This window comes from Physeter macrocephalus, chromosome 15 (genome assembly GCF_002837175.3).
Source record: "Physeter macrocephalus isolate SW-GA chromosome 15, ASM283717v5, whole genome shotgun sequence".
NCBI lineage: Eukaryota > Metazoa > Chordata > Mammalia > Artiodactyla > Physeteridae > Physeter > Physeter macrocephalus.
Genome location: NC_041228.1, coordinates 31,932,196 through 31,956,366, shown reverse-complemented (window position 1 = coordinate 31,956,366; position 24,171 = coordinate 31,932,196). Strand labels below are relative to the sequence as shown.

General features: G+C 37.9%; 1 protein-coding gene across 1 annotated transcript; it reads right to left on the bottom strand.

Annotated features, from left to right (window-relative positions):
• Window positions 1–4,149: 4,149 nt before the first annotated feature.
• Window positions 4,150–6,103, bottom strand: LOC102988698 (integrator complex subunit 10-like). The gene is given in 4 exon segments (XM_024129915.1): window positions 4,150–4,419; window positions 4,421–5,507; window positions 5,651–5,980; window positions 5,982–6,103. Coding segments are annotated over 4 exon segments (1,809 nt in total).
• Window positions 6,104–24,171: the final 18,068 nt, after the last annotated feature.

Below are 24,171 nucleotides of genomic sequence, written 5' to 3'. Positions count from 1 at the left end.
GGACTCTCAACCACTGTACCACCAGGGAAGCCCCATAATTTTTAAAAGTTCTGCACCTTATAAAACCTTTTTCTGATTAACCAAAGACTGTTGGCTATCAGATAGAAGGGATTCTACTGCACATGTGTGTATAGAAAAAATATGGGGAGTCTTAACACCAAAATGTTTTAGTAGTTGTCTCTTGATAGCTATCATGATTTGTTTTTTCTTCAAACATTTATTTTTCAATTTTCCTAGAGTGAAAATGAATTACTTTGATCGCAATTTAAAGTTATTTGAAACAAAAAAGGACCTCTCCAACCCCTCCCCCACAAAAGGTACTGGGCTTTTTGCCTAAATATGGGGTCATTGCCATTGTGGTTCCAATGTGGTGTGAGCTTGAGATGTTTGCTTCCATACCATTGGAATCTCCACCTATTCTGAGTTCTGATAGACACGGCTAAAGGTGAGACAATGCATCTTGAGTTTTTAAGTCTAGCAACTACACAAAGCTCATGATGAAAACAAGCATCCATTACAGCAGGCAAATTGTACTTAGTGCCCAACAAATGTTCAGAACCAGGGTGTGAACGATCATCCTTGTGAAGAATTGACATCTTGCACGATAGGTACTTCCAGGCCCTGCCCCAGCCCTCCAGGTATGCTTGGTTGGCAGCTTATTACAAGTAGGTCATACACTAACTTATACCATGTGTTAGTTAGTTAGTTATAAGTTAGTTATACACTAACTTATACCACATATATACCATGTGTTTGTCATTCAGCATATAAATATCAGTCCTTTTCCTAGCACATAGTAACTCTGTAAATAGTAAGTTTTCCTTTAGAAGATTATGGGAGGGGTGCATGTGATAACAATACATTTTGTTTAGATGATAAACTACATGACAGTGGTTTTTAGGTCTGTTTTCTGTATACCTTCTCAGGACTAAACACAGATTGAATCATGTTGGAACGAAATGCTATTTAATGTGATAGTGAAGTGTCTTCCATTTTGCATGAGTGCTTTCTGTCCATGGTGTAACATTGTGATGGCATATTCTTTCAAATTATATTTATATTCCCAGACCCAACTCCCTAATTTGCTTTTCTTTTCTAATGCCTTTTCTTCCCCTCTGAAGTCCATAGTATTTTAAAAAATACGTATTCCTTGAGAAGATATTGAGCTTTTGCTTAGGGTCATACAAAAGAGTGTTTGATTTAAATAATCACGGGAGTTAAATTGCATCTGCCAGGGAGTTCTACATTTTTGGCAGTTATAGGCTGCCTTTATTCAATTTAATGATGAAGATTTGACTTCGTTGGATTTTTTCTTCTTAGTAAAATGAATGGTGCATCTTTCTTTAATTGTGATCCTCATCAACCATTTGGCCCAGTAATGGTATGCAAATTAAACTCTTTAAAAATTAATGCTAACATTTATTAAATAATGCATCATACAAAAAGGTAATTTGAAATTCCAAGTTAGACTCCTTACCTGCTCATGAGAAAGTATTTTTTGTGCCATCTTCCTAAAACATCTTTATAGTCTTTCTAAATACCTTGAATGTTTTTCCAGTATTTTGCAAAATTATCACCATGGAGACTGTTCATGTAGACAGACTCTTTTTGCTTTTCAATTTTGATTTGTATAAACTCTCAGATTTTGAATTTATATCACTGCTCTGACTTTCTAAACTTAAAAGTGCTTATAGATGTTTCTTTACCACAATTTAAAGACAAGTCTAATTAAGGGGTATGTAACCTTAATTGTACAAGCTTACCTTCACTTTTGATTCTCAAATCAGAATGTATATCATATGCTTGGGAATTCCCTGGCAGTCCAGTGGTTAGGACTTGGTACTCTCACTGCCGAGGGCCCAGGTTCATTCCCTGGTCAGGGAACTAAAATCCTACAAGCCGGGCTGTGCAGTCAAAAAAAAAAAAAAAAAAAAAAAGAATGTATATCACATTGCTAGTTGGACAATTGTAAACCTTATGTAACATCCCCACCCAGACAGCAGTGAACACTAGCATTCAGCCTTGTACATTAGTGATTTTGTAAATTTGGGAATTTTAAATGATATTGTGACTATAATTGGCATAATCTGAGAAGAATGAAACTTCTCAGAGGCAGGTTTAGTATAGTGTTAAGAACAATAGTGGTAGAGTGTGACTGCTGGGTTTGAATGAATGCCAGTCCTATCAGGTATGAGCTTTACTATCTCAGACAAATTCCTTAACCTTCCTGGGTCTCAGTTTCTTCATCTGTGAAAATGACATCAATAATAGTAGCTATCTCATAGAGTTGTTATGAGAACCATGAAACACTAATAAAGTATCGATCCATAGCAAGGACACAACAACTATTAATGCATTATTATTATCCTGAACATTTTTCCCTCCACTGAGAAAACTTTAGCAATATTACTTAAGTGAATCTTCAAAGGATTTGACAATAATTTCGATTTGATTTGCTAACCTAAGAGCAAGAGTCAAATATCTCTTTACTTTGCATTATCTATAGAAATAGAATTTGGGAAAGAATGTAAAATTCTTAATTACAGACAGCTGTTTCTTCCATTCGATGTGAATTACTAAAAAAGAGAGCTTTCTCATGCATGTTTTTATTTCAACAAACATGCATTTAACACCAGCTATCAATATATGCAAGGCTTTGCACTGACACTAGGCAGGGAAACATAGTAAGAGGAGATTCGATCCTTATCCTCGCAGCTATCCCGGTAGTTAGCAAGAACCATCCTAATACATCAAAAGTTAATCATGAGATTAGAAAAAACCAGATATTTCAAGAAGTTATGATAATGAAAAAAGTCATCATAAGACAGCATATAATTAAACATCTAGAAGATGATATAAACAATAAATGTGTTTGCTTATTTTATATTTGTTTGTTTAATAAGAAGCTTCTTGTTTCATAAATATGTAAAGATTCCATGCTAAGCATTTAGATAGGAGTAAAGTGGTTGGGTTGGTCTACGAGGGCTTCATGAAGGAGGTGGACCTTGGGAACATTTTGAAGATTGAGTTCCAGGCAGGCTTCATCTCTTAGACTGTCCCATAAGTGTTAATAAGTGATCTACATGTTAATTTGGAGATGGGTATAGCTTAAGGGCTCAACAGTTGCCATCATGCTTAATTACTGTTCACATCCACCCTGCAGTAAGCTTACTGAGCTTTCATCAAGAAGCAGGTGGAATTAGTAGTAGAAGATAGATCACAAGCTTGATCGTTTCAATAGTTCTATGTTTATTGAGGACCCATTTAATCTCCCCCCACCCCCAAAATTCAATATATATCCCAGGCACTAGGGAGAAAGAAATGGATTGATTGTTGGTTCCTGGCCTCCAGCTGCTCACAGAACAAGTAACAAGTATTTGTTCTGCTTTATAATACATGCAAAGATAAGAGTAAGCCAGAGGTGTGATGAATGGGGGAGTGGGTTGGGAGTGTATGTGTCAGGGAAAGCTTCAGAGAAGAGCCAGGGTTTTTCATTCTCTGCATTCCTGAATAGAAGCCAAATAAAAGTTTTAATTTGGGGTCAATTCAGAGTGCTTCCCAGTTTTTTCCTTTCCACTGAATCTAAAGCTATGATCAGTGAGTAAAAATTGCAAAGATAAGTATCAATCAACCAAGAGTCTGTGCGACAATCAATCTTTTTGATTGACACTTTGGTGTCCTTAGAGTTTGTTTCAAAAATGGATTTGGAAGATACTCTAAATCACAAATAATTAATAATGGATGTAAGCACAAATTGGTTCCCCCTAAACTTAGGATAAATTTTTTTCAATTGCTCATTTATTCTTTTATTTATTCAGTCATTCATGTATGTGCCAGACAGGCTCTGTACAAAATTTTTTGGCTGATTTGGGAACAAACAAGTACAATTTATTTCTTCATGGATTCTTTTTTTTTTTTTTCAAATTTAGGATGATTTTATTTACAAAACAGGTTCTTTTGTTTTACAAAAATTACAAACTATGACAAAAATAGAAATAGCTTCTTGGACTGTTGGGAATTACTTCTAAGCAACCAATGAGTTAAAACACCGATGGTCTTCTTTTGAAGAGCGATGACTGCAACGCTCAGCCACACTTTGTGTCTCCCCAGAGCCCCGCGGCTGTGGGCTGCCTCTGGCGGGAGGGCCGGTCAGGCCAGAGTCTGGAGCAGCAAGATCTTCTCGTTGATGCAGAACCTATACAGCACCAGCATCAAGTTCTCCCCACAGCGGGACACCTGGCACTCCATGGCCAGGCTGAAGTCCTCCTTCAAGCCCTTGGTAATGCCACGGGTGACCGTGTGGTGCTTGATCAGCTTTCCTTGATTGGGCTGTAGTTCCAGATGTATCTTCCCACTTTCCTGAGTTCTCAGGTAGGCGAATTCCTCCAGCATGTCGAAATTAGTAACATAATTGAAAAAAATTCTCATATTGGAAGTTTCCTTGCTGGCAAATCTTATTGATGGCTTTCAAGAAAAGGGTCTCTCCCCACGGCCAGTCCTGCTGAAGCAGCACGATCACGTGCCCCAGCACCATGTCGTCTCTGCTGTCTGTGAAGGCTCTAAGCTTAAAACAAGCTAACATTAAGTGCAGGCAATAGGGCACGATAGCCTTGCTAGTACAAGGCAGAAACTTCAGATATGAACCTTTTCTAAACTTGGGCTTTATTTTTGAGGGTTCTTCCTGTGACTTGCCTCCGTCCTGGATGGGGAGGACCATGTAGCACATCAAATCAAGGACTTCCTCACAGGTCATTCTGTACTCCCCCAAGGCAAAGGGGAAGGTCGCCAGCTGGATGAGTGCCCTCTGATGCTCCAAGGTCCCCTGTCCTGAGATCTGTGGCTGAAGAAGTGGACCCTGGAGAGCTGCCAAGTGGTGCAGGCTCGCTATGGCCTTTTTATATTGACCCTGATAGATGATCATATCATTGAGGAAGATTCTCAACCAAAGCCAAGTATCCGTCTTCCACGCTAAAGATATTCTTGTAAATTCCTTGTCAAGGAATTCCAGGGAATAGAGCAGCTCCCAGCTCTCTCTGGCCAACTTAAAGCTTTCCAACACCTCGATTGAGTTAGCAAGTTCTGCCTTATTGACAACAATGCAACGATTCCTTCCTTTTGCTGAACAGTCTTCATCGTCCGAACTCATGGTTTTTTCTCTTCCCTCAGCTAGTTTCCTCTTTTTATGTATGTGTTTATTGTGATCAATTTCTACATCACCGTATACATTTGATATGTCTTCCAGAAGAACCAGTGGAACTTGGCTAGGGGCATTAGGACCTTGGAACAGAGATTGCTGTATGCTGTTGACATACTGAAATGCATTCTTAAGGAAGACCAACATAGTGGAATAAACCACTTGGTTTTTATATTTTGCATGAGCTTCGTTATCAAAGTTGTTCATGTATCTGCAGAGATCCTTCATTCTATGCAAAATATCACCATAGCTTCGTCTTCCTTTATCCATCTGCCAGTCACATCTCATTCCAACAACGTTCAAAATCTTAGGGCTTCCCTGGTGGCGCAGTGGTTGGCGGAGCGGCTGGGCCCGTGAGCCATGGCCGCTGAGCCTGCGCGTCCGGAGCCTGTGCTCTGCAACGGGAGAGGCCACAGCAGTGAGAGGCCCGCGTACCGCAAAAACAAACAAACAAACAAAAATCTTAACCTCTCCCAAGGGTCCACGATGATCTGGGATGATTTTTCAGTCAGCTCCTCTATTATGTACTTCTGAGAGCTACGTTTGCTTGGTGACATTAAATCAGACGTTTCTTGGGCACCTTTTCTAAAACAGTTAACAGGAGATTCTTGCTCTTCAATAGTTTCAGCCTCCAATAGTGCCTCCCCAAGGCCAACCCCATGCTGTACCACTGTTTCAGGGAATCGTCTCAAAAGTAGAAGCAACATTTCTGATCGTTCCAAAGTGTTGAAGCATTGTTCCGTAACCTGTAGTAACATTTCACACTGGACCCGACCAGGAAGAGTTGCTGAAGTCGGTGGGTTAGAGGCTGCAGGCCGTGATCAGCCAAGCCTTGGCAGCCCATAGGTCCTGCTGTACCAGCCCGCGGGCTGGCTGCACCAGGAACTCGCAGTCACCCTGGGCCGACATGACGCGGGAGGCCTCTTTTTTTTTTTTTTTTTTTAAATTAATTAATTAATTAATTTTTGGCTGCGTTGGGTCTTCATTGCTGCACGCGGGCTTTCTCTAGTTGCGGTGAGTGGGGGCTACTCTTCGTTGCAGTGTGCGGGCTTCTCATTGCGGTGGCTTCTCTTTGTTGCAGAGCACGGGCTCTAGGCGTGTGGGCTTCAGTAGTTGTGGCTCGCGGGCTCAGTAGTTGTGGCTCATGGGCTCTAGAGCGCAGGCTCAGTAGTTGTGGCTCACAGGCTTAGTTGTTCTGAGGCACGTGGGATCTTCCCAGACCAGGGCTGGAACCGTGTCCCCTGCATTGGCAGGCGGATTCTTAACCACTGCACCACCAGGGAAGTCCCCTTCATGGATTCTTAAAGTCTAGCATTTTATACTTAGCTGTCTTACAGAGCTGTCAAAGTCCATTAGTTGGTAAGAATAATTATCCAATAGGTAAGGAACTAGTCCATTGCAGTGTGGTCTTAGATTCAGAGCCAGCCTAAAATAAGGAAAACTTTCAAGTACTACCTAATTCATTAAATACAGAATCAATTCAAAAAAACATATCAAAATAAACAAGATACAAGTCCTTAAACTCAAAAACAGCACGGTCTAAATTCAAATGATGAATATGACGTTTATTAGAATATTTCACTGAGATGAAGTCATTATAATTTTTAGTGATAGTTAAGAAATTGGGAGATTTCTGAAAATGCTACTATTACCACTCATACCACTAATAATGACTGCCAAGTGCTTTACATTTTTTTTTAAGATTTTTTTTGATGTGGACCATTTTTAAAGTCTTTATTGAATCTGTTACAATATTGCTTCTGTTCTATGTTTTGTTTTGTTTTTTGGCCACGAGGCATGTGGGATCCTAGCTCCCCGACCAGGGATCGAACCCGCAACCCCTGCATTGGAAGGCAAAGTTCCAACCACTGGACTGCCAAGGAAGTCCCCAAGTGCTTTAAATTTAAGGTATATTTTTTCTTCACAGCAGGCGCATAAGTATGTACAATCATCTCTATTTGCAAAGGAGGAAACTGAGGCTGAGAAATGTTGAGTGATTTGCCTTCTGTCAGGAAGGAGTTGATAAGTGGTAGAGCCTGCACTGTATTTGATCTCTACTCAGTCTGTCAGAATTCTGTCTAATAGAAAAGAGATATTTTGGGGCTTCCCTGGTGGCGCAGTGGTTGGGAGTCCGCCTGCCGATGCAGGGGACACGGGTTCGTGCCCCTGTCCGGGAAGATCCCACATGCCGCGGAGCGGCTGGGCCCGTGAGCCATGGCCGCTGAGCCTGCGCGTCCGGAGCCCGTGCTCCGCAACGGGAGAGGCCACAACGGGGGGGGGCCCCCGTACCGCAAAAAAAAAAAAAAAAAAAAAAAAAAAGAAAAGAGATATTTCAAGATGGTCATCAATGAAAGAATTACAATTGTTTAGCTTGTATGCACTGAATTTTAATCATAATATCTGGAGAGTCTTTCCAGAAAGCTGCTTTTTCCCTCTATTATCAAGGTCTTGGTAGCTCAGTGCTGGCGATCATGGAAGGTGAGTATCTAAGTATAACTCATAGAAACTACAAAAATGTTTTGTATTTTACTGGAATCAATACATAAAACACTGGAGCAGGGACATATGTGATATGTATATTACATAAAGGAAAAGTATAAATTAGTGCTAGGGGCAGCATGGGTAGTGATTACATAATCCCTATCATTTTAGGCAGGAGAGGCCTTCTGGAATAGGTCTTATCTCAGAGCCTGACTGAATGATGGGAAGGAGATAGCTGGCAGAGGTGGGCAGGGGTGTTATTTTTGGCAGCAGCTAAGACTTGAAGGTGGGAGTTAGTAAAGGGCTTTGAAAAACATGTTTAAAAGAGCAAAAGGGATTAATAGGGGTAGTTAATCACATCTGGAAAAGACAGGGAAAGTGTGAATTTTGCGTCTCCTAAATGAAACATGTTGAAGCAGGAGAAAGCTTTTATTTTCCTTTGATATTAATATGTGGGTGGGATTCTAGCATAATGCCCCAAGAAGCACTAGATTCATGACATGGCAGATATTTTATAGGACTTTAACTGGTTTAAGTACAGTTAAAAATAAAGATGGCCTGACCAATTGTTGAGGGCTGGGCATGAGAGTGTAAATGGTAGAACTATTTTATTAATAAAAATAGTCATATTCAACTGTCTGTAGGAAACAGAGCCTGAGTCAAGGATTGAGAGGTGATGCAGTCTTGTCTTCAGATTTGAAATCAAGCAGTTCTTATTAACCTATTGGAGGGCAATTTGTTTTTTTTACCTTCTCTCCCCCTCCCCCTTCCCTTCTCTCCTTCCCCTCTCCTCCTTCTCTTTCTCCCTCCCTCCCTCCCTTCCTTCTTTCCTTCCTTCCTTCCCTTCTTCTTTCCTTCCTTTCCCTCCCCATCTCTCTATCCTCCCTCCATCCCTCTTGAATCATAGAAGGTGAAGATAATACAGGAGAATGAACTAATTTAGCATGTTCCCAGAATGATTTTGTTCAGTGGAAGCAACTGTCTGTGTGGAGTACTTTTGGAAGGAATGTGACATGCTACAATGCATCATGGAACCCACTTCTGGGTGCCTGGTTTACAACAAGGCTAAAGAAATGCTGCAGAGATCCTGCAGAAATCAATATTGTCTTTATGCCACTAAATATTCCCCCCATTCTCAAATCTAAGAAAAGATACCTGGTTTCCCATAAATATTCACAAAGACTTCACTACATGATTCCCCAAAGCCTGTGTGGATTTGAAAGCACTGACTGTTTAAGGAAGCATTGACTGTGCTGTGAATCTGCATGATGCTGGGCTCTATATGAACAGAGCACCTTGACTTATAAAACATATTCAAAGCAGTGAGTTTAATAAACAAGTGGTAAAGCCTATGTTATACCCCTCTATATTTCATGGATAGTATATAGCAGGTCTGGTATACAGCAAGCTGTAAACTGCATTTAGATTAGGAATCAGTGAAGAAGGAAGAGCACTTTCCTTCTGTTTATTTGAGAAGATGAGTTTAGGATTCTTGATAGAAATGTAAATTTTAAACATTTTCAATGACAGGAAGAAAGAAATTGATCAGCTGTGAGCTGGCACTTACTCCCAGCATTCAACCAGGAGGCATGGAGGAAATAGGTATGAACTCACATATCAGAACCTATACTCTCTCAAGCCTTGACTCTTCTCTTTGTACAGTGAGCAGCCAACAATTTTGACCATTACTATGGAAAATCTGGGAGATGACAGCTTTGGAAAAACTGGAAAAAAATCAGGAAGATGGTAGAAATAGATTGTTACAAAACTTTTAAAACAGTTTTTAGTAATAGAAACTAACCAGAAAAAAAGCATAATTGAATAAAATATGATTAGTTGAATATGTGGACAAATAATCACACCATCCATTGATAAGTTTCCAAACACAAATTTATTAGAAATATGAAAGGTGGTATAATTCTTATCTATGATGACTGAAACTATGAGCTAAGGGGGAAAAATAGATCTGATTCCTTCTGTATTATTTTTATTTTTATTTTTTGACCGTGCAGCATGCAGGATCTTAGTTCCCTGACCAGAGATGGAACCTGCACCCACTGTGGTGTAAGCATAGAGTCTTAACCACTGGACTGCCAGGGAAATCCCATGATTCTGTACTTTTAAGTGTAGGCTGAACACATGTGAACTAAACACTGCTTATCAACATTCTTTCTGATTATAGGCATCAATATATGATCTCTAACTCTTCCTGTTCATGATTTTTTTTAACAAAAAATTTTATTTCTTTCCTCCTTAAATCCTTCTTTTACACTAAGGTCTATTTTGAGGTTATCTATTCTATATCACTGATCTGTCAATCTTATGCCAGTTACATAATATTTTAATTTTATTAGATAATTGTTGGAAGCAACCCTCTTTTTCTCTCATTTTTCACAACTGCATTTGTTACTATTTTTAAACTTTAATTCGGGATGAAATACAGAGGAATTTTCTAAAGGCTTCTCTCAGTAAAAATCTCATTGAAATGGTCAAATCTGTTAATTAATTTGGGAAAAAAATGACATTTTTCCCAATGATATTAATTTCTTGTAATATTGTATTATTGCCAGTGAATAGTGCTTGTGAAATAGTTTCTTTTTTTGAATTAATTAAGATCATCTTTGTACCTTCAAAATGATTAATTTTGTAAATGCACCAAAGGTATTTGAAAGGGAAATATGTGCACTGGTACAACCATGTCATTTTTATTTCTTGAATTTTCTATATTCCTATTTTAAGCTGTGGTATTATTTAAAAAATCTGAACATTTCGAGAAGCATATGGAATAGTACCATAAACATCCTTTTTTTTGTTTTTTTCCTAACACCCAGCTTCAATAACTACCAACTCACAGCTGGTTTTGTTTCATCCTTACCTCAATATGTACCCCATTTCTGGATTCTTTTTAAGTAAATCCTAGACATTACAAAATGTTATTTACAATGATTTCAGTGTATATGTCTAAAACGTAGGACACTGAAAACATAATATTAGTATTTCAACTAAATAAAACTAGCAATAATTATTCAATATAAAATATCCCCCAGTCAGTGTTCAAATTTCCAATTGCCTCATAATTTTTTCTTTTTTTTTAACAGTTTGCTGGATTCAAGCATTGTGACTGGATTTTGTGCTTCCCACACTTCTTTTAAGCTATACATTCCTCCTTCATATCTTGGTATTTTTTTCCTCTCAATTTGTTTGTTGAAGAAATCAAATTGTTTGTTTATAGTTTCCCACAGTCTGTACTTTGCTGATTGCATCCCTGTGGTCTGGTTTAAAATGTTTCTCTGTCCTCTATTTCCTGTAATTTGGTAATAAGATAGAAATGCTTGATCAGATTCAGGTTCAATTTCTCTTTTCAAGCAGAACTATTTCACTGGTGGTGGTAAGTTCTTCCATCAGAAGGCACATAGTGCCTGGTTGCTGCTTTTTGTGACGTTAGCGGTCTTTAATCATTGCCCAGCTCCATTCATTAGGAGTTGCAAAACAGTAATATTTTTACTTTATTCTACATATTTATTTAATTTATTTTTAAAATTTTATTTACTATATTTTTATCTTATTTTATCTTTACTTATTAATTTACTTCTCATGTAAAGAAAATTTCCCTCATCATCTTTTTGGTTACTTTGAGGTAAAATTCATATAGAAAAAATAATAAATAGTTAAGTCTTTTCATTTATTTACTATGTCACTCTTTTTGGTCAATTTGAAATGTGAAAGGTTGAATGAGACTTTAATGTCTCTAAAGATGGTATTTCTATCCACTTTTTCTCAGTGATATATAGTGAATATTATCTCACTACAAGTCTATTGAACTTATTTTTTCAGTGATTGCATTTTATTCCATAGTATGGATTTACTATGCTATGTCTTACCAATCTGATATTGATGAACAAGTTGTTATTCTTGTAAATTACATGATAATAAATATGCCTGTGCAAACGTACCTGTGTGAGTGCTTCCTAATAATGGAAATGCTTTCTAAGAGTATACATATTTTAGATGTTTTTAAGTGCTGACAAATTGTTTTCCAAAGCAGCAGTATTGCTGGTATTGCTTAAGTGTGCGTGTGCTCTTTACCTCACACTCTTGCCAATGCTATATTATCCATTCTTTTAAAATGCTTGCCGATTTGATATGGAAAAATGGTGACTCATTATTGTTCAGTGTGCATTTTCCTGGTTACTAGTGTGGTCAAAGATTTTTAAAATTTGCTTCATTGCATTTATATTTCTTTGAATCGTCAGTTGACTATCCTTTGCCTTTATGTTTTCATAGGTATTTTATTATCAAGTTGGCTGAAATTTGGTTTGTGGCTACCCACCAAATGTAAGATTAACCTGAAAGTGTGATCAAGGATTTGGTTACTATAAGATAGCAGAGAGTTTGAAATTGGCATAATTTGGTAAGACTGTGAAGGGCAAATATTTTGTATAAGGGCATAGACTTATGTTTTGATGAACAACCAAAAGAAAGAAAAGGTTTCTTTTGTGAAAACTCAGGAGGCTTCCTTGGGGTACATAGACATGTAAGTACATAATTTTCTCTTATTTCTCTTGAAAAAGACAGCACAAAAGAGGGTCAATCTGGCATATGTGGTTAGCACCAATATTTTCCATGGGTAAAAGTTCTGAATTTGAGGCTTTAAGCCCCATGGTCATTTCCTAGAATGTAGGAGTAGCAAAAGCATGGCATGCGTGCCAATACTTCTCTATCCTGCTCCCACAACAGACATCATTAGTCAATTCTGGCAGTCTTTCCTCTCGAACTTACATATATTATCATAGTTCTTTGTAACATAGTTCCCTAGGCTCGTCTTTAATCAATGTGCATAGACAATCAAAATGAAATTGATTTATGTCCCTGTCATATACCCAGGCTCATTAGAATTTAAGGTCCAATAGAGATGAATTTGTCTGATATGCTTCCCAGTGTTTACAGCAACACTTGGGACATACTAGACTCTCAATAAACATTTGTTGAATGAATGTACAAATAATCCTTTTAGACAGAAATTTTCCAAGGCAGGTTCACATATCCTTCACATTGACAACAGAATTTTAATTTTAATTCATGGATTATCTATCACTGAGCATTTAACTTCCTAGTCATTAGTTCTGAGGTTGAGGGAAATCTTTGCTTTTGATGTTATTTGGATGTTGGGGGTTTGCTGTAACAGACTTTTTTTTTTTTTTTTTTTACTTGAAAATAGAATTCTGTTGAATCATTGTGAACATAGCAATTACAGCAGAAGCATTAATGGGAAATGGCTGTATTTTCAAATACCTCCGTTGTCATCAGTATGATTAGTACCCTTTAGTTCCACTCCTGAATTTACAATTTGACTTTAGATCAAACTTGATGGTAGGTATGACAGAGAATAAATTGAACTGGATGGTAAAACTTACAGCCCATTTTTCTAAGGTCAACATCTTTTCTGATTCCTGTGTGAATATGATGTGGGGAAATGTGCTTTCAAGCTGGCTTGAGCAAGGGACAAGCATGATATCTTTCTTTTTTTTTGTCACTGAAGCTTTGGGGCTGACACAAGATGGGGTAAATCAGGAATTATGGCAACTCAGTTTGAATTTGAATTGCTTGAAAATTGTAGCTCAATTCAAAATTCAGTAAGGTGGGAATAGCAGTTCAGGTATGTGACAGTGTCAGTTTCCTCCTAAGAAGCCCTGTTACACATGGCCACTTAGTCTATATCCTCAGCTTTATTAATTTTCCAGACTCCTTGGTTACTTTCCTCATCAATCTTATTTGAAAACCAATGATGTCTCAAACAATTCACTTTCAGATCATTTCTCACAATTGTATAGAAGTTTCTAGTTTACAAAGTGGAAAGTGCACTCATTTAATTCTTTTAGGTTAAGTATTTCTACTGTTATTTGGATGCAAAAAAAAAAAAAAAAATCAGACCCAGGAAGGTAGTGCCCTTTGCCATATGATCACACGGCTATTAAGTGACAAGTCTGTGTTCTTTCCACTCCACATTGAATACACTTTCCGATAAACCACTTCTGCCTGAAATCACATAACTGTGACTATTATTTTTAAATGGGGGTACACTATGAATATTGGAAGGAAAGTTTTTTATGGCCATTTAAAAATGAATGCAAAGACTACTGCAGGAGGTAGTTAGGTATTTCCCATATGGGGGCTTTATTTTTAAATATTGCATGAGTAAGTGAATGCTCCTTGTGCTTTTTTTGTTGCTAACTTGGCCACTCCCCTCTTTGTGGAAGAATTGAGGGCTAAGATTGAAGCATCTCTTCCTTACAGCTGAGCTCAATTTGCAGTTCAGATCATTTCCTTGCTAGAAGTGAAAAAAGCACTCCAATAACTTGGTGACGGGAACTGTTTGACCAGGCATGCATAGTAATCATTAGATTATTTATGCCTTCCATAACAGAATTTAATCCAAAGATTTTTACAATCCTCTGTCTTCCTAGTAATTAATCTATGAAATCAGGCAAGTATAAGTGCCTGGAATCTCTGAGAATGTGTAACGATTTTGCATTCCTTAGCTGTGGCATGATTATTTTAGTATGGATGAACTCCAGTTGTACAGAGACTGAGGCTGTCAAATATACAGAAATTTGGATTTCCAAATGATGATCATTGCACTTTTCAGGAACCTCTCCTGGCTATGGAATGCCTGAAAGTCTCAAAGACTGGTTTTCATTACAAGATGGGAAATACCTTTATAAATATATTTAAGAACTGTTACAACCTTCAATTTGAAATTGGTGCTCAAGAGGCAAAGCCTGGGAATTGGGAAAATGTTTACTTTGGGCCTGAATAATCTGCCTGTCTACGGCAAGATGTAGTAGAATGTGTGGTTTTATAAAATCCAACTGATTCACATTCTTTCTGAGAATTGGGTGAAGACTTGGGACACAGCGTTCTGGCCTGGAGAGTTTTCAAACCTATGTGTGAAGACGCGGGTATCCTCTTATTCTGAGGAAATTCAGACGATTTAAAACAGGATAGCAGCCCTGATTATAGTATATGCTGGTGACAGTATCATAACTAAGACAAGCTAATCCTAACAGAAAACTAAAAGGATCTGGGTACTTTTATTAACTGAAAATCAATCCTTTTGTGTGATTCAATTAAAAACATCAATAAAAATCTTATTTCAAAAGTCACAAGGAGAGTCTCTACCAATACAGCACATACCACAGATAGAAAACTGCTCAGCCCCCTCTGAATCGTTGCCTGTTTTAATAAGTATTCAGAAATTATACTCAGACTTCAAAAGAAATTGTAAGGAATTGTTAGCAGGTTTATTAATGTTTTATGTTTTATTAAAAGTTTGGGTGTACATTTCACAATGAGCAACATCAAAAATCAGACTTTCTGCCTGTAATTTTGCTTCCTCCTGTCTTTCTGCCTTTGGGATTCACTCTTTTCCTTTCATCAGCTGCCATTTTCAGCAGCATGCAGTAATTTCATGGCTCATTGCAAGCGCTGAAAACCTTTGAAACCACAAATGCTAACCTACCTGGCCTGCAGCCATTTAGGAAGAGATTAATTTAGCAAACAGAAGCAAAACACTTTCTACTTCTAGCCTGTGCATAATTTCACTTCTATCTATATTTATTTTACAGTGAGCAGCGTAATGACAATTTCAGTAATTGCAACTCTATAAAAATTTGCCTACCTAGCTTATCTCACTATCACAAGACTGTGAGTCAGTCAGATTAGAAAAAGTACAGCATGTGAAACAGCACTGGTTGCCTTCCAAAAATATGGGCCTTCTATAAAAACTCAAGTGATGCTTTGCACTTGTTTGTGTTCTTATCTATTGCGCAATGGTTTCTTCCTGATGTTTTGATTGGGATGGGTGCATTCCTCTTTAATTCATGGTGATTTATGGGGGCACTCTCCTTACAAACAGACCGATGTATTTGTATTTGGAAGACTAGAAGCGCCAGCCCATTTCTGCAGACTTTGTTATAAATGGCTGTTATGTTGCTGTCTAGCAATTTGAACAGAAGAGAAAGTCCATCTGGGGCAAATTTTAAGCTATCATGCTTGGAAGAATTTCAAGGACTAAATTAGCCCACAAACTGTTAGCTAAAAATAAAAGTTTTATTGTTTCTTGTCTAACTTAAAAATCCCACCATCAAAATTAACACCAATTATACATACTGTATATTTGTATGTATAGTTTCCCCTAAGGGATCATTTGTTGCTTCTTTTTATTCATTTTTGTAGTTATTACACACACACCCCCCCACACACACACAATTGTTTAGCGAATAATGAAACCATGGAGAAATAATGACTTAAGCAAAATAATGTTTAAGAATTAAGAGAAAACATAATGAAAGTTGGAGACAGCTAATATACCAGAAAAATCATTTACACTATTTAACCAGTAAGAGGCATCATGAAGGAATGAAATTCAAGGGGCGAAAAGAGAATTCAGTGTGAAGCTGTTGACATCAAGCCCTGTAGCTGGAGCTTATCGTTGAGGGATTTTTATATGTATGTAAAGGATAGGACAAGAATGTCGCATTGCTAAGTGATTCTTTTCTTAGATCAGCTACCGGGGGGGGCCTCTGTTGATAAGTGACTACAATGTATGTTGTATAAAGAGTAATTCAGAGATGGGAATCTAGGGTTGAGGGTTGCACATTATGGTTTGTTTTTTCCTCAAGAAGAAAGGGATTTGGGAGTCATTGAATGACCTTGAGGTGTGGGATGGTCTCCCCAGCCCTTTGATAAAAGATCATTGCCCACGTCCTACGTTGCAAAAACAATGCTGCCAGTAAAACAGGGCGATACAATGAAAGGGAGAAAAAGGAGAATAGCCAAGCAGTATTCATAAGGCCTTTCGGTTTGGGTGCTGTAGCTTTTCCATTTTATACATACCGTATTCCCAAGTATTAGCAATTGAACATAATTTTCTCTTCCTTTACTCAGATTTGAATATTCTGTAACCTATAAAGGAAATTCTGTGGCATTGAACTTGTTTATGCGTTGTTTTTATATTAGCTAATTCATTTAAGCATACAGATACACAGACGGCAGCGGGGTGCCTGGCCAACCCCCGCAGATGTACACCTCCAATCTGCCATCCCGTAACATTCATAAAATACGTCAACACAGCCTGGAATTCTTCCATGGTTTATGTTATACTATTGGTGTTCATAGCATACTGGCAAAATATTTCATGTTGAAATTTGTGGTAGTAAAAAAGAAAAAGGAATTCTCTCCATGTTTTGAGGCCATTTGCAAAAGTATTCTATCAATATCCTTCACCTATAATAAGCACTTAAATCAACACAAATTGAACATGAAAACACACGCATGTGCCAGGGTGTTGTATAATAAATAGCTGTTCATTTCTTTAAACAATTGATGGTAATTATGCTGTCTTAATGATCATTTTTAAAATGCAGTGCATCTTTCCAGTACTGTCCAAAGAATCATAATATTGTGTGACAGAATCAAAGTAATAACAGAAACATATTCATAACCAATATTAGTTCTGCAGAAATATATTTCTTTAAAAAAAAAATAAATTTATTTATTTATTTATTTTTGGCTGCGTTGGGTCTTCGTTGCTGTGCGTGGGCTTTCTCTAGTTGTGGCGAGCAGGGGCTATTCTTTGTTGCGGTGCGCGGGCTTCTCATTGCTGTGGCTTCTCTTGTTCCAGAGCACGGGCTCTAGGCGCTTGGGCTTCAGTAGTTGTGGCATGCGGGCTCAGTAGTGTGGCTTGCAGGCTCTAGAGCGCAGGCTCAGTAGTTGCGGCGCACAGTCTTAGTTGCTCTTTAGCATGTTGGATCTTCCCGGACCAGGGCTCGAACCCATGTCCCCTGCATTGGCAGGAGGATTCTTAACCACTGTACCACCAGGGAAGTTGCAGAAATATATTTCTAAAGCAAATAATAACTTTTGGTGAAGAGTGTTACTAGTATCATGTGACTACTAATAGTGAACATTTCACAGCCAGAAGTTGAGAATAATAGCTTCTTTCTGGGGGAGATTGGTGAGTTAACATTTTCCCTTCCAAGGGTGGCTTTTGACTCCTCATATAGTTGGAGGTTGCATCTCACTGAGCCCCAAATGGTGTCCAGAGGCCGTTCTTGGCCAGTCCCTCAGGACAGGCAGTGAAAGAACTGTTGTCAGGTCCTCCAGAAGACTTAGGTCTTGGGAAGCTCCATTTTATGTCATTTTTCTTCTTTTATCCCCAAACTTTTGCAGATGACAAAATTTCAAGGGTCATTTTTGTTCATTCTCAAGTGTCTGATGGTAGAAAAATGAAAGAGGTAGTGTGGAGTAGTAGAAAGTCTCAGGAGGCAGCCTGACTGCAGAGGTTGTACTGATAATCACTAAACTCTCCTGCCCCTCACAGGTGAGATCTCTCTTTGATTAACCATGTCTTTTGCTCCATTCTCTGCTTTGGCTTTTTAGTGCTTCAATTGTTTGTTTGTTGCTGTTGTTTTTTAATCTCATTTTTACTCCCAAATTTAAAACCACATTTGGGACGTATCTGAGTCTCCTTACCATACCCATTAAGTTATTCATGAGATTTCAGGTGTGCTTTTGCATGTTCTGGTGTTGGTATCATGAAGGCAGGCAAAGCACTCCTGATGGTTTTCTTCTATTGCTGATCACAATGGATTTGGGTAGTTGCAAAAAGACAAGTAAATGAGACTTTGTGATTTAAAAAACAGATTATTTTACCTATGTATTGTTTATTACTGAACACTAGTCCTAATTTACCTTCATATTTTAGTACCCTATAGTTTTATACAAACGACTTTTACAAAATAGGATATTTTAAAATTTCTGATTTCAAATATTTCCCTTTTATGGTTCCAATGCAGCCATTGTAGATGCTGCCTATTTTCTCTCCAGTGTCTTTGATTTTTCTGGATCACTCTCTGAATAGAATCTCTAGTAGATGCTGATTTCCTTCATTTAGATCTTTTGGTAAGTTTCTATCCAAATTACAAGTATCACCTGTATTTATAGTTCTTATAATCTGGGGTCTGAGAAGCAATAGCTAGAAGAATGTTGCCATTTTAATAGATTTTTTTCACTCTTTTCAAGCTAATTATTTTTCCTCCATTTTTAAGGACCTCTTCAGTTTGGAAATGAAATTAAAAATTAGCCAATTCTTTTTCAACTTAAAATATTTCAAAGAATTGCTTAAATTGAGAAATCTTCTCTTTTTTTCCTGTTTGACTTAGAAAACTAAGGTAGAGTTGTTAATGTTTGCAAATTAAATCTTGGGCAATCTACTATAAAAGTCAAGTTTCCATTTTCCATTCTTCCATAAGACAAAATTGTATTTCTTAGGCATGAGAAAAAAGAATGAATAAGACAGAATATTTGAGGTAGCTCTTAGTCTAAAGAGAATCTCTCTTTTCAGCAATGAACTATGTGGATTTAGGCATTTGCTTTCTTAGGTCCAAACAAGAGCTACAGTGTCAGAATTTTTCCTCCTAATTATTCTTTCACAGAACATTTTTTCTCTCACCAAAAGACTCTTTTGGTGTAAGTCAGCAGAATTAACATCAGTGCCAAATTATTCTAAGTTTCAGGCTTTTGGGGACACAGATTATGTACTGTTTATAATTTTCTACATGGTTCCTAATTCTCCTTCTGCTACGACTGAACAGGTAACATTTATTATTTTACTAGAAGAATTTGTCTCCCATTGAGTAAATTTTTCAGACAGTACAAATTAAGGCAAACTATACTTAGAGTCTAAATAGTCTCTCCTCCTGTTAAGGGTATAAAATGAAAACAATGAAAAAATTGCCCATTTTCACTCGGGCTTATCGAAATATTTTATTTCCTCTTTATTAATATCTTTTATTGAATTTAATTGCCCACTTTTAGTAGAATTGTGTTTCCATTTTCATCTGGGACTATGTACCTTAATCAAAGTGTCGTTATTATTTGCAGAATTTCATATAAAAACATTTTAATATATGTCATTTTAGGTATTTTGTAGTAAGTTATTATAGTGGTCATACCAATTAAAGAACATTGAATGCACTGAATGTTCTTCATTTTTCTAAATACAAGTGTTGAATGTATAGGCAAACCAATGGAGGGAGTATGTGTGTGTGTGTATGTATATGTGCTACAGAAGAGGATTTCGATATATGCAAAGTATAGCCAGAAAACAGTGAAAGTATTATTTAAGTTTCCAATTTGATTATTCAGTAACTGTGACAATCAAGGAAAACCAGCCTTTGACTGAAGAAAACAAAACAAAACAAAAACAAAAACATGGCTAGTTTCAGGCTAGAGTATATTGTCAAGACCAAGTTGTAAACTTCTGAAAAACAAGAATTATAATGGAATTGCGGCTACAACCTTAAGTATAACGGTGTGAGTGTACTGCTATTATTTACTATGGTAACATAATAAAAGACAGCACTGTTTGGGCCATTATCCTCACTGCTCTCTTTTCAGTATAAATCATTATATTTATTATCTGTCTTCTTGTATAGGGGGTCATGAGAAAGGCCAATCAAAAGCTGAAGAAACCTACATTTCTAAAAGAAATTGGGCCTATTTCTAATTCTTTTTCTTTATCAAACACAAGGGAACAGAGACTTTTTTTGTGAAAAATTGTTTCATGTAAGATTAAAGTGCAGATTATTGGTGAGAAAATGACATTCACTTCTAGGCATCTTGCAGATCCCTGGGAGATATTGCCAGTTTCCCTCTGATATTTTTACCTTTCTTCCTTGGGGTATGTGTTTCCTGGCAGGTTTTGAGCAGTGGGTTCTGGAGCTTTTATTCTGTTCTGGGGACTTGTGTTATTATTGATTGATGACTAAAGCTATGGTCTTAGTGAAATAACTCCTTTTGAGTGAATTTACTTAAACGTCAGAAATAAGTGTCTTATGCAGCTTTTCTTCCTTCCTTTGCAGAAATATTACAAAATATACCTGTTTTCTCTTGCTTAAATAACTACCTAGCATATTAGCTAAAATACTTAGTCATATTTTATTTATAAAATTTCAGAAAAAGATGATCCGATTTCATTAATAATTTGATTGTATATTGCTTTTTGAATTTGTCCTCAGTCACATCAAGACCCAGGTCCCCACTGTGAACAAACGACTTTACACAGAATGACAAGGTCTCTATATTCAGCTCTCTGAAGGGCAGTCAGGAGCCGGCAGCATCTGGATATAAGGTTTAGAGCACTGAGGTGCGTGGGAGATTGAAGGCTGAGAGTGAATGGTGGGAATATCATAGAAGACAGCTCAAGGGCCCCTTTCTCTACTTCCAGCAAAAAGAAAAGTGAATATAAAATATAGCTGAAATAATTTTTGTCTGGATGGAAGCTGAATCTCACACCAAACTGCTTCTAACTCAAATAGGGTAGCTAGGTGGGAGTGTGGTGATAACTTGTATAAGAAAAGAATGTTCACATTCTATATAAGGAGTCAAAAGCCACCCTTGGAAGGGAAAATGTTAACTCACCAATCTCCCCCAGAAAGAAGCTATTATTCTCAACTTCTGGCTGTGAAATGTTCACTATTAGTAGTCACATGATACTAGTAACACTCTTCACCAAAAGTTATTATTTGCTTTAGAAATATATTTCTGCAACTTCCCTGGTGGTACAGTGGTTAAGAATCCTCCTGCCAATGCAGGGGACATGGGTTCGAGCCCTGGTCCGGGAAGATCCAACATGCTAAAGAGCAACTAAGACTGTGCGCCGCAACTACTGAGCCTGCGCTCTAGAGCCTGCAAGCCACACTACTGAGCCCGCATGCCACAACTACTGAAGCCCAAGCGCCTAGGGCCCGTGCTCTGAAACAAGAGAAGCCACAGCAATGAGAAGCCCGCGCACCGCAACAAAGAATAGCCCCCGCTCGCCACAACTAGAGAAAGCCCACGCACAGCAACGAAGACCCAACGCAGCCAAAAATAAATAAATAAATAAATTTATTTTTTTTTTAAAGAAATATATTTCTGCAGAACTAATATTGGTTATGAATATGTTTCTGTTATTACTTTGATTCTGTCACACAATATTATGATTCTTTGGACAGTACTGGAAAGATGCACTGCATTTTAAAAATGATCATTAAGACAGCATAATTACCATCAATTGTTTAAAGAAATGAACAGCTATTTATTATACAACACCCTGGCACATGCGTGTGTTTTCATGTTCAATTTGTGTTGATTTAAGTGCTTATTATAGGTGAAGGATATTGATAGAATACTTTTGCAAATGGCCTCAAAACATGGAGAGAATTCCTTTTTCTTTTTTACTACCACAAATTTCAACATGAAATATTTTGCCAGTATGCCACGCACAGCAACGAAGACCCAACGCAGCCAAAAATAAATAAATAAATAAATTTTTTTTTTTTAACTATTCACATAAGCAATTATTCATAACTGAGAACTCTAGTGCAGTGGGCACCCTGGAGAAAGAAATTTGGAGGTACTTTTCCCACCTAACTAAAAGCAGAGCTCCTTTCATATAAATGCAACATGCTACCACCTATGGCCAATTCGTGAGTGCTGGCTAAGAATAAATTATGCCTATGACTTAGCTCATGTCCATGGATCCTGGGTCATGGAAAAACAAGGAAAGAGTAAACAGGCCACATTGCAAAAAATAATAGAGCAAATTTCACGCCCTGCATCTCTTTTCTGTTAGTTTTTCTTGAGTGTACCTGTGCAGTAACAACTGTTTGCCATAGGTTAATGATGGGATTATCATTATCTAGCAAAGTTAATTTCCAATGTTTCTATTTTATAGCCAAAAGATGCATCTTGGGATATAAATGAAAATGGATACCTGGGACACAGCCATGGCTGGTTTTGAAAACAAGGATGTAATCCTAGATGGGTTTGTGAGTATCTGCTGTGTGGCCCTGAGGATTCATCACTAGCATTTTTTTTTTAACATCTTTATTGGAGTATAATTGCTTTACAGTGGTGTGTTAGTTTCTGCTTTACAACAAAGTGAATCAGTTATACGTATACATATGTTCCCATATCTCTTCCCTCTTGCGTCTCCCTCCCTCCCACCCTCCCTATCCCACCCCTCTAGGTGGTCACTCGTCCCAGCTTCCCCTTCCCCCTCCCCACATCCTCAAGGCCATGCTCTAGTAGCATTTTGGAAGGTACCTGTAAGCAGTTGTCATGAAAGCGTTCCCTGACATCACAACCCCCTTCTCCTTGACTCAGAATGAAGGTCCATTACCAGATGCCCCTGCTCCCTTTTGATAGGTTGATCGGGTTATTTGAAATTTAAATACTGGTTGCCTAGAATGCCTTTAAACAGTATCAGCACTTAGACCACATCCATAACCAATTGAATAAGAATCTCTGAGGGTGGAATCCAAGCCCCGACCCTCCCCTACGCACAAAGCAATGTGACTCCAGAGTCTGGGTGGGGCCCCATTGCCATTTAGTCAGCCACCAAAAAACATAAGATCATAACTCTGCTACTGTGCTTTACCCCCTAGCTCCCAGCCACCACACACATTTGCAACAGTCTTTTCTCTCCAGGCCTCTGCATATATTATTCTTGTTGTCTCTAATGGTGGCTTCCTGCCATATGTACCCTCTCTCGTCACCTTTATCCTTCATCCCGCACTCCCTTTCTCCCCAACGCTGCACGTGTATCTAACGCGTACTCATTCTCAGGTCTCTTTTGTCTTCATGTCACTTCCTCAGTAAGCCTTCCAGAACATTCCACATACTAACACCCAAGCCTCGGTTCCAAGTGTCCATAGAGTTACAGTGTTTATCATCATTACATTGGCTTGAAATTGACTTTTACTTCTGTTCCTCCCAATGGGACTAGAAGCTCTAAATGAGTTTGAATGTCTTGCTCACCACTGTAATTATAACCCCTGCCCAGTATTCTTGATAATTCCCTGTTCTGTGATGTTCAGTAACCTATCTTGAGTCTACGACACAGTGAGATCAAAACAGACATATTATGAACATTCACCAAATACTTTTGTGAATTAGACGGCATTTTTAAATTGGGGCATTGTTACCATCATATTTAACTTGAGTATTTCCTAGGTTCTAACAAGTGATTTGCACACAGTATCTCATTTAATCTCACAGTGATCCTATGAAGTAGGTTCTGTTTTTATCCTCATTTTACAAATGTGGTAAACGAAATCTCAGAAATTAGGTAAATTGCTCAAGGCCACCCAGCTAGTAGGTGGTAGAGTTAGTACTTATACCCAGATCTGTGTGATACCCAAATGCATACTCTTAACTGTCACCAGGCTGTTACTATCTTGAGAAACAGGTGAAACTAGACTGTCTCTGCTTTTGACTTGCCAGAAGGTGTGCAGAGCACACCCGGGGGCTTTAGTGGCACCATGCCTGACCCATCAAGGTAAAGGGTTCCAGCAATTCCTCAGATAAGTGAATTAATGCAGGTCCTGCCTAGAAGGAACTTGGCCTCCATGCTATGACTTTCCTTAAGAGTTTTCATTCACTTTGGCCCA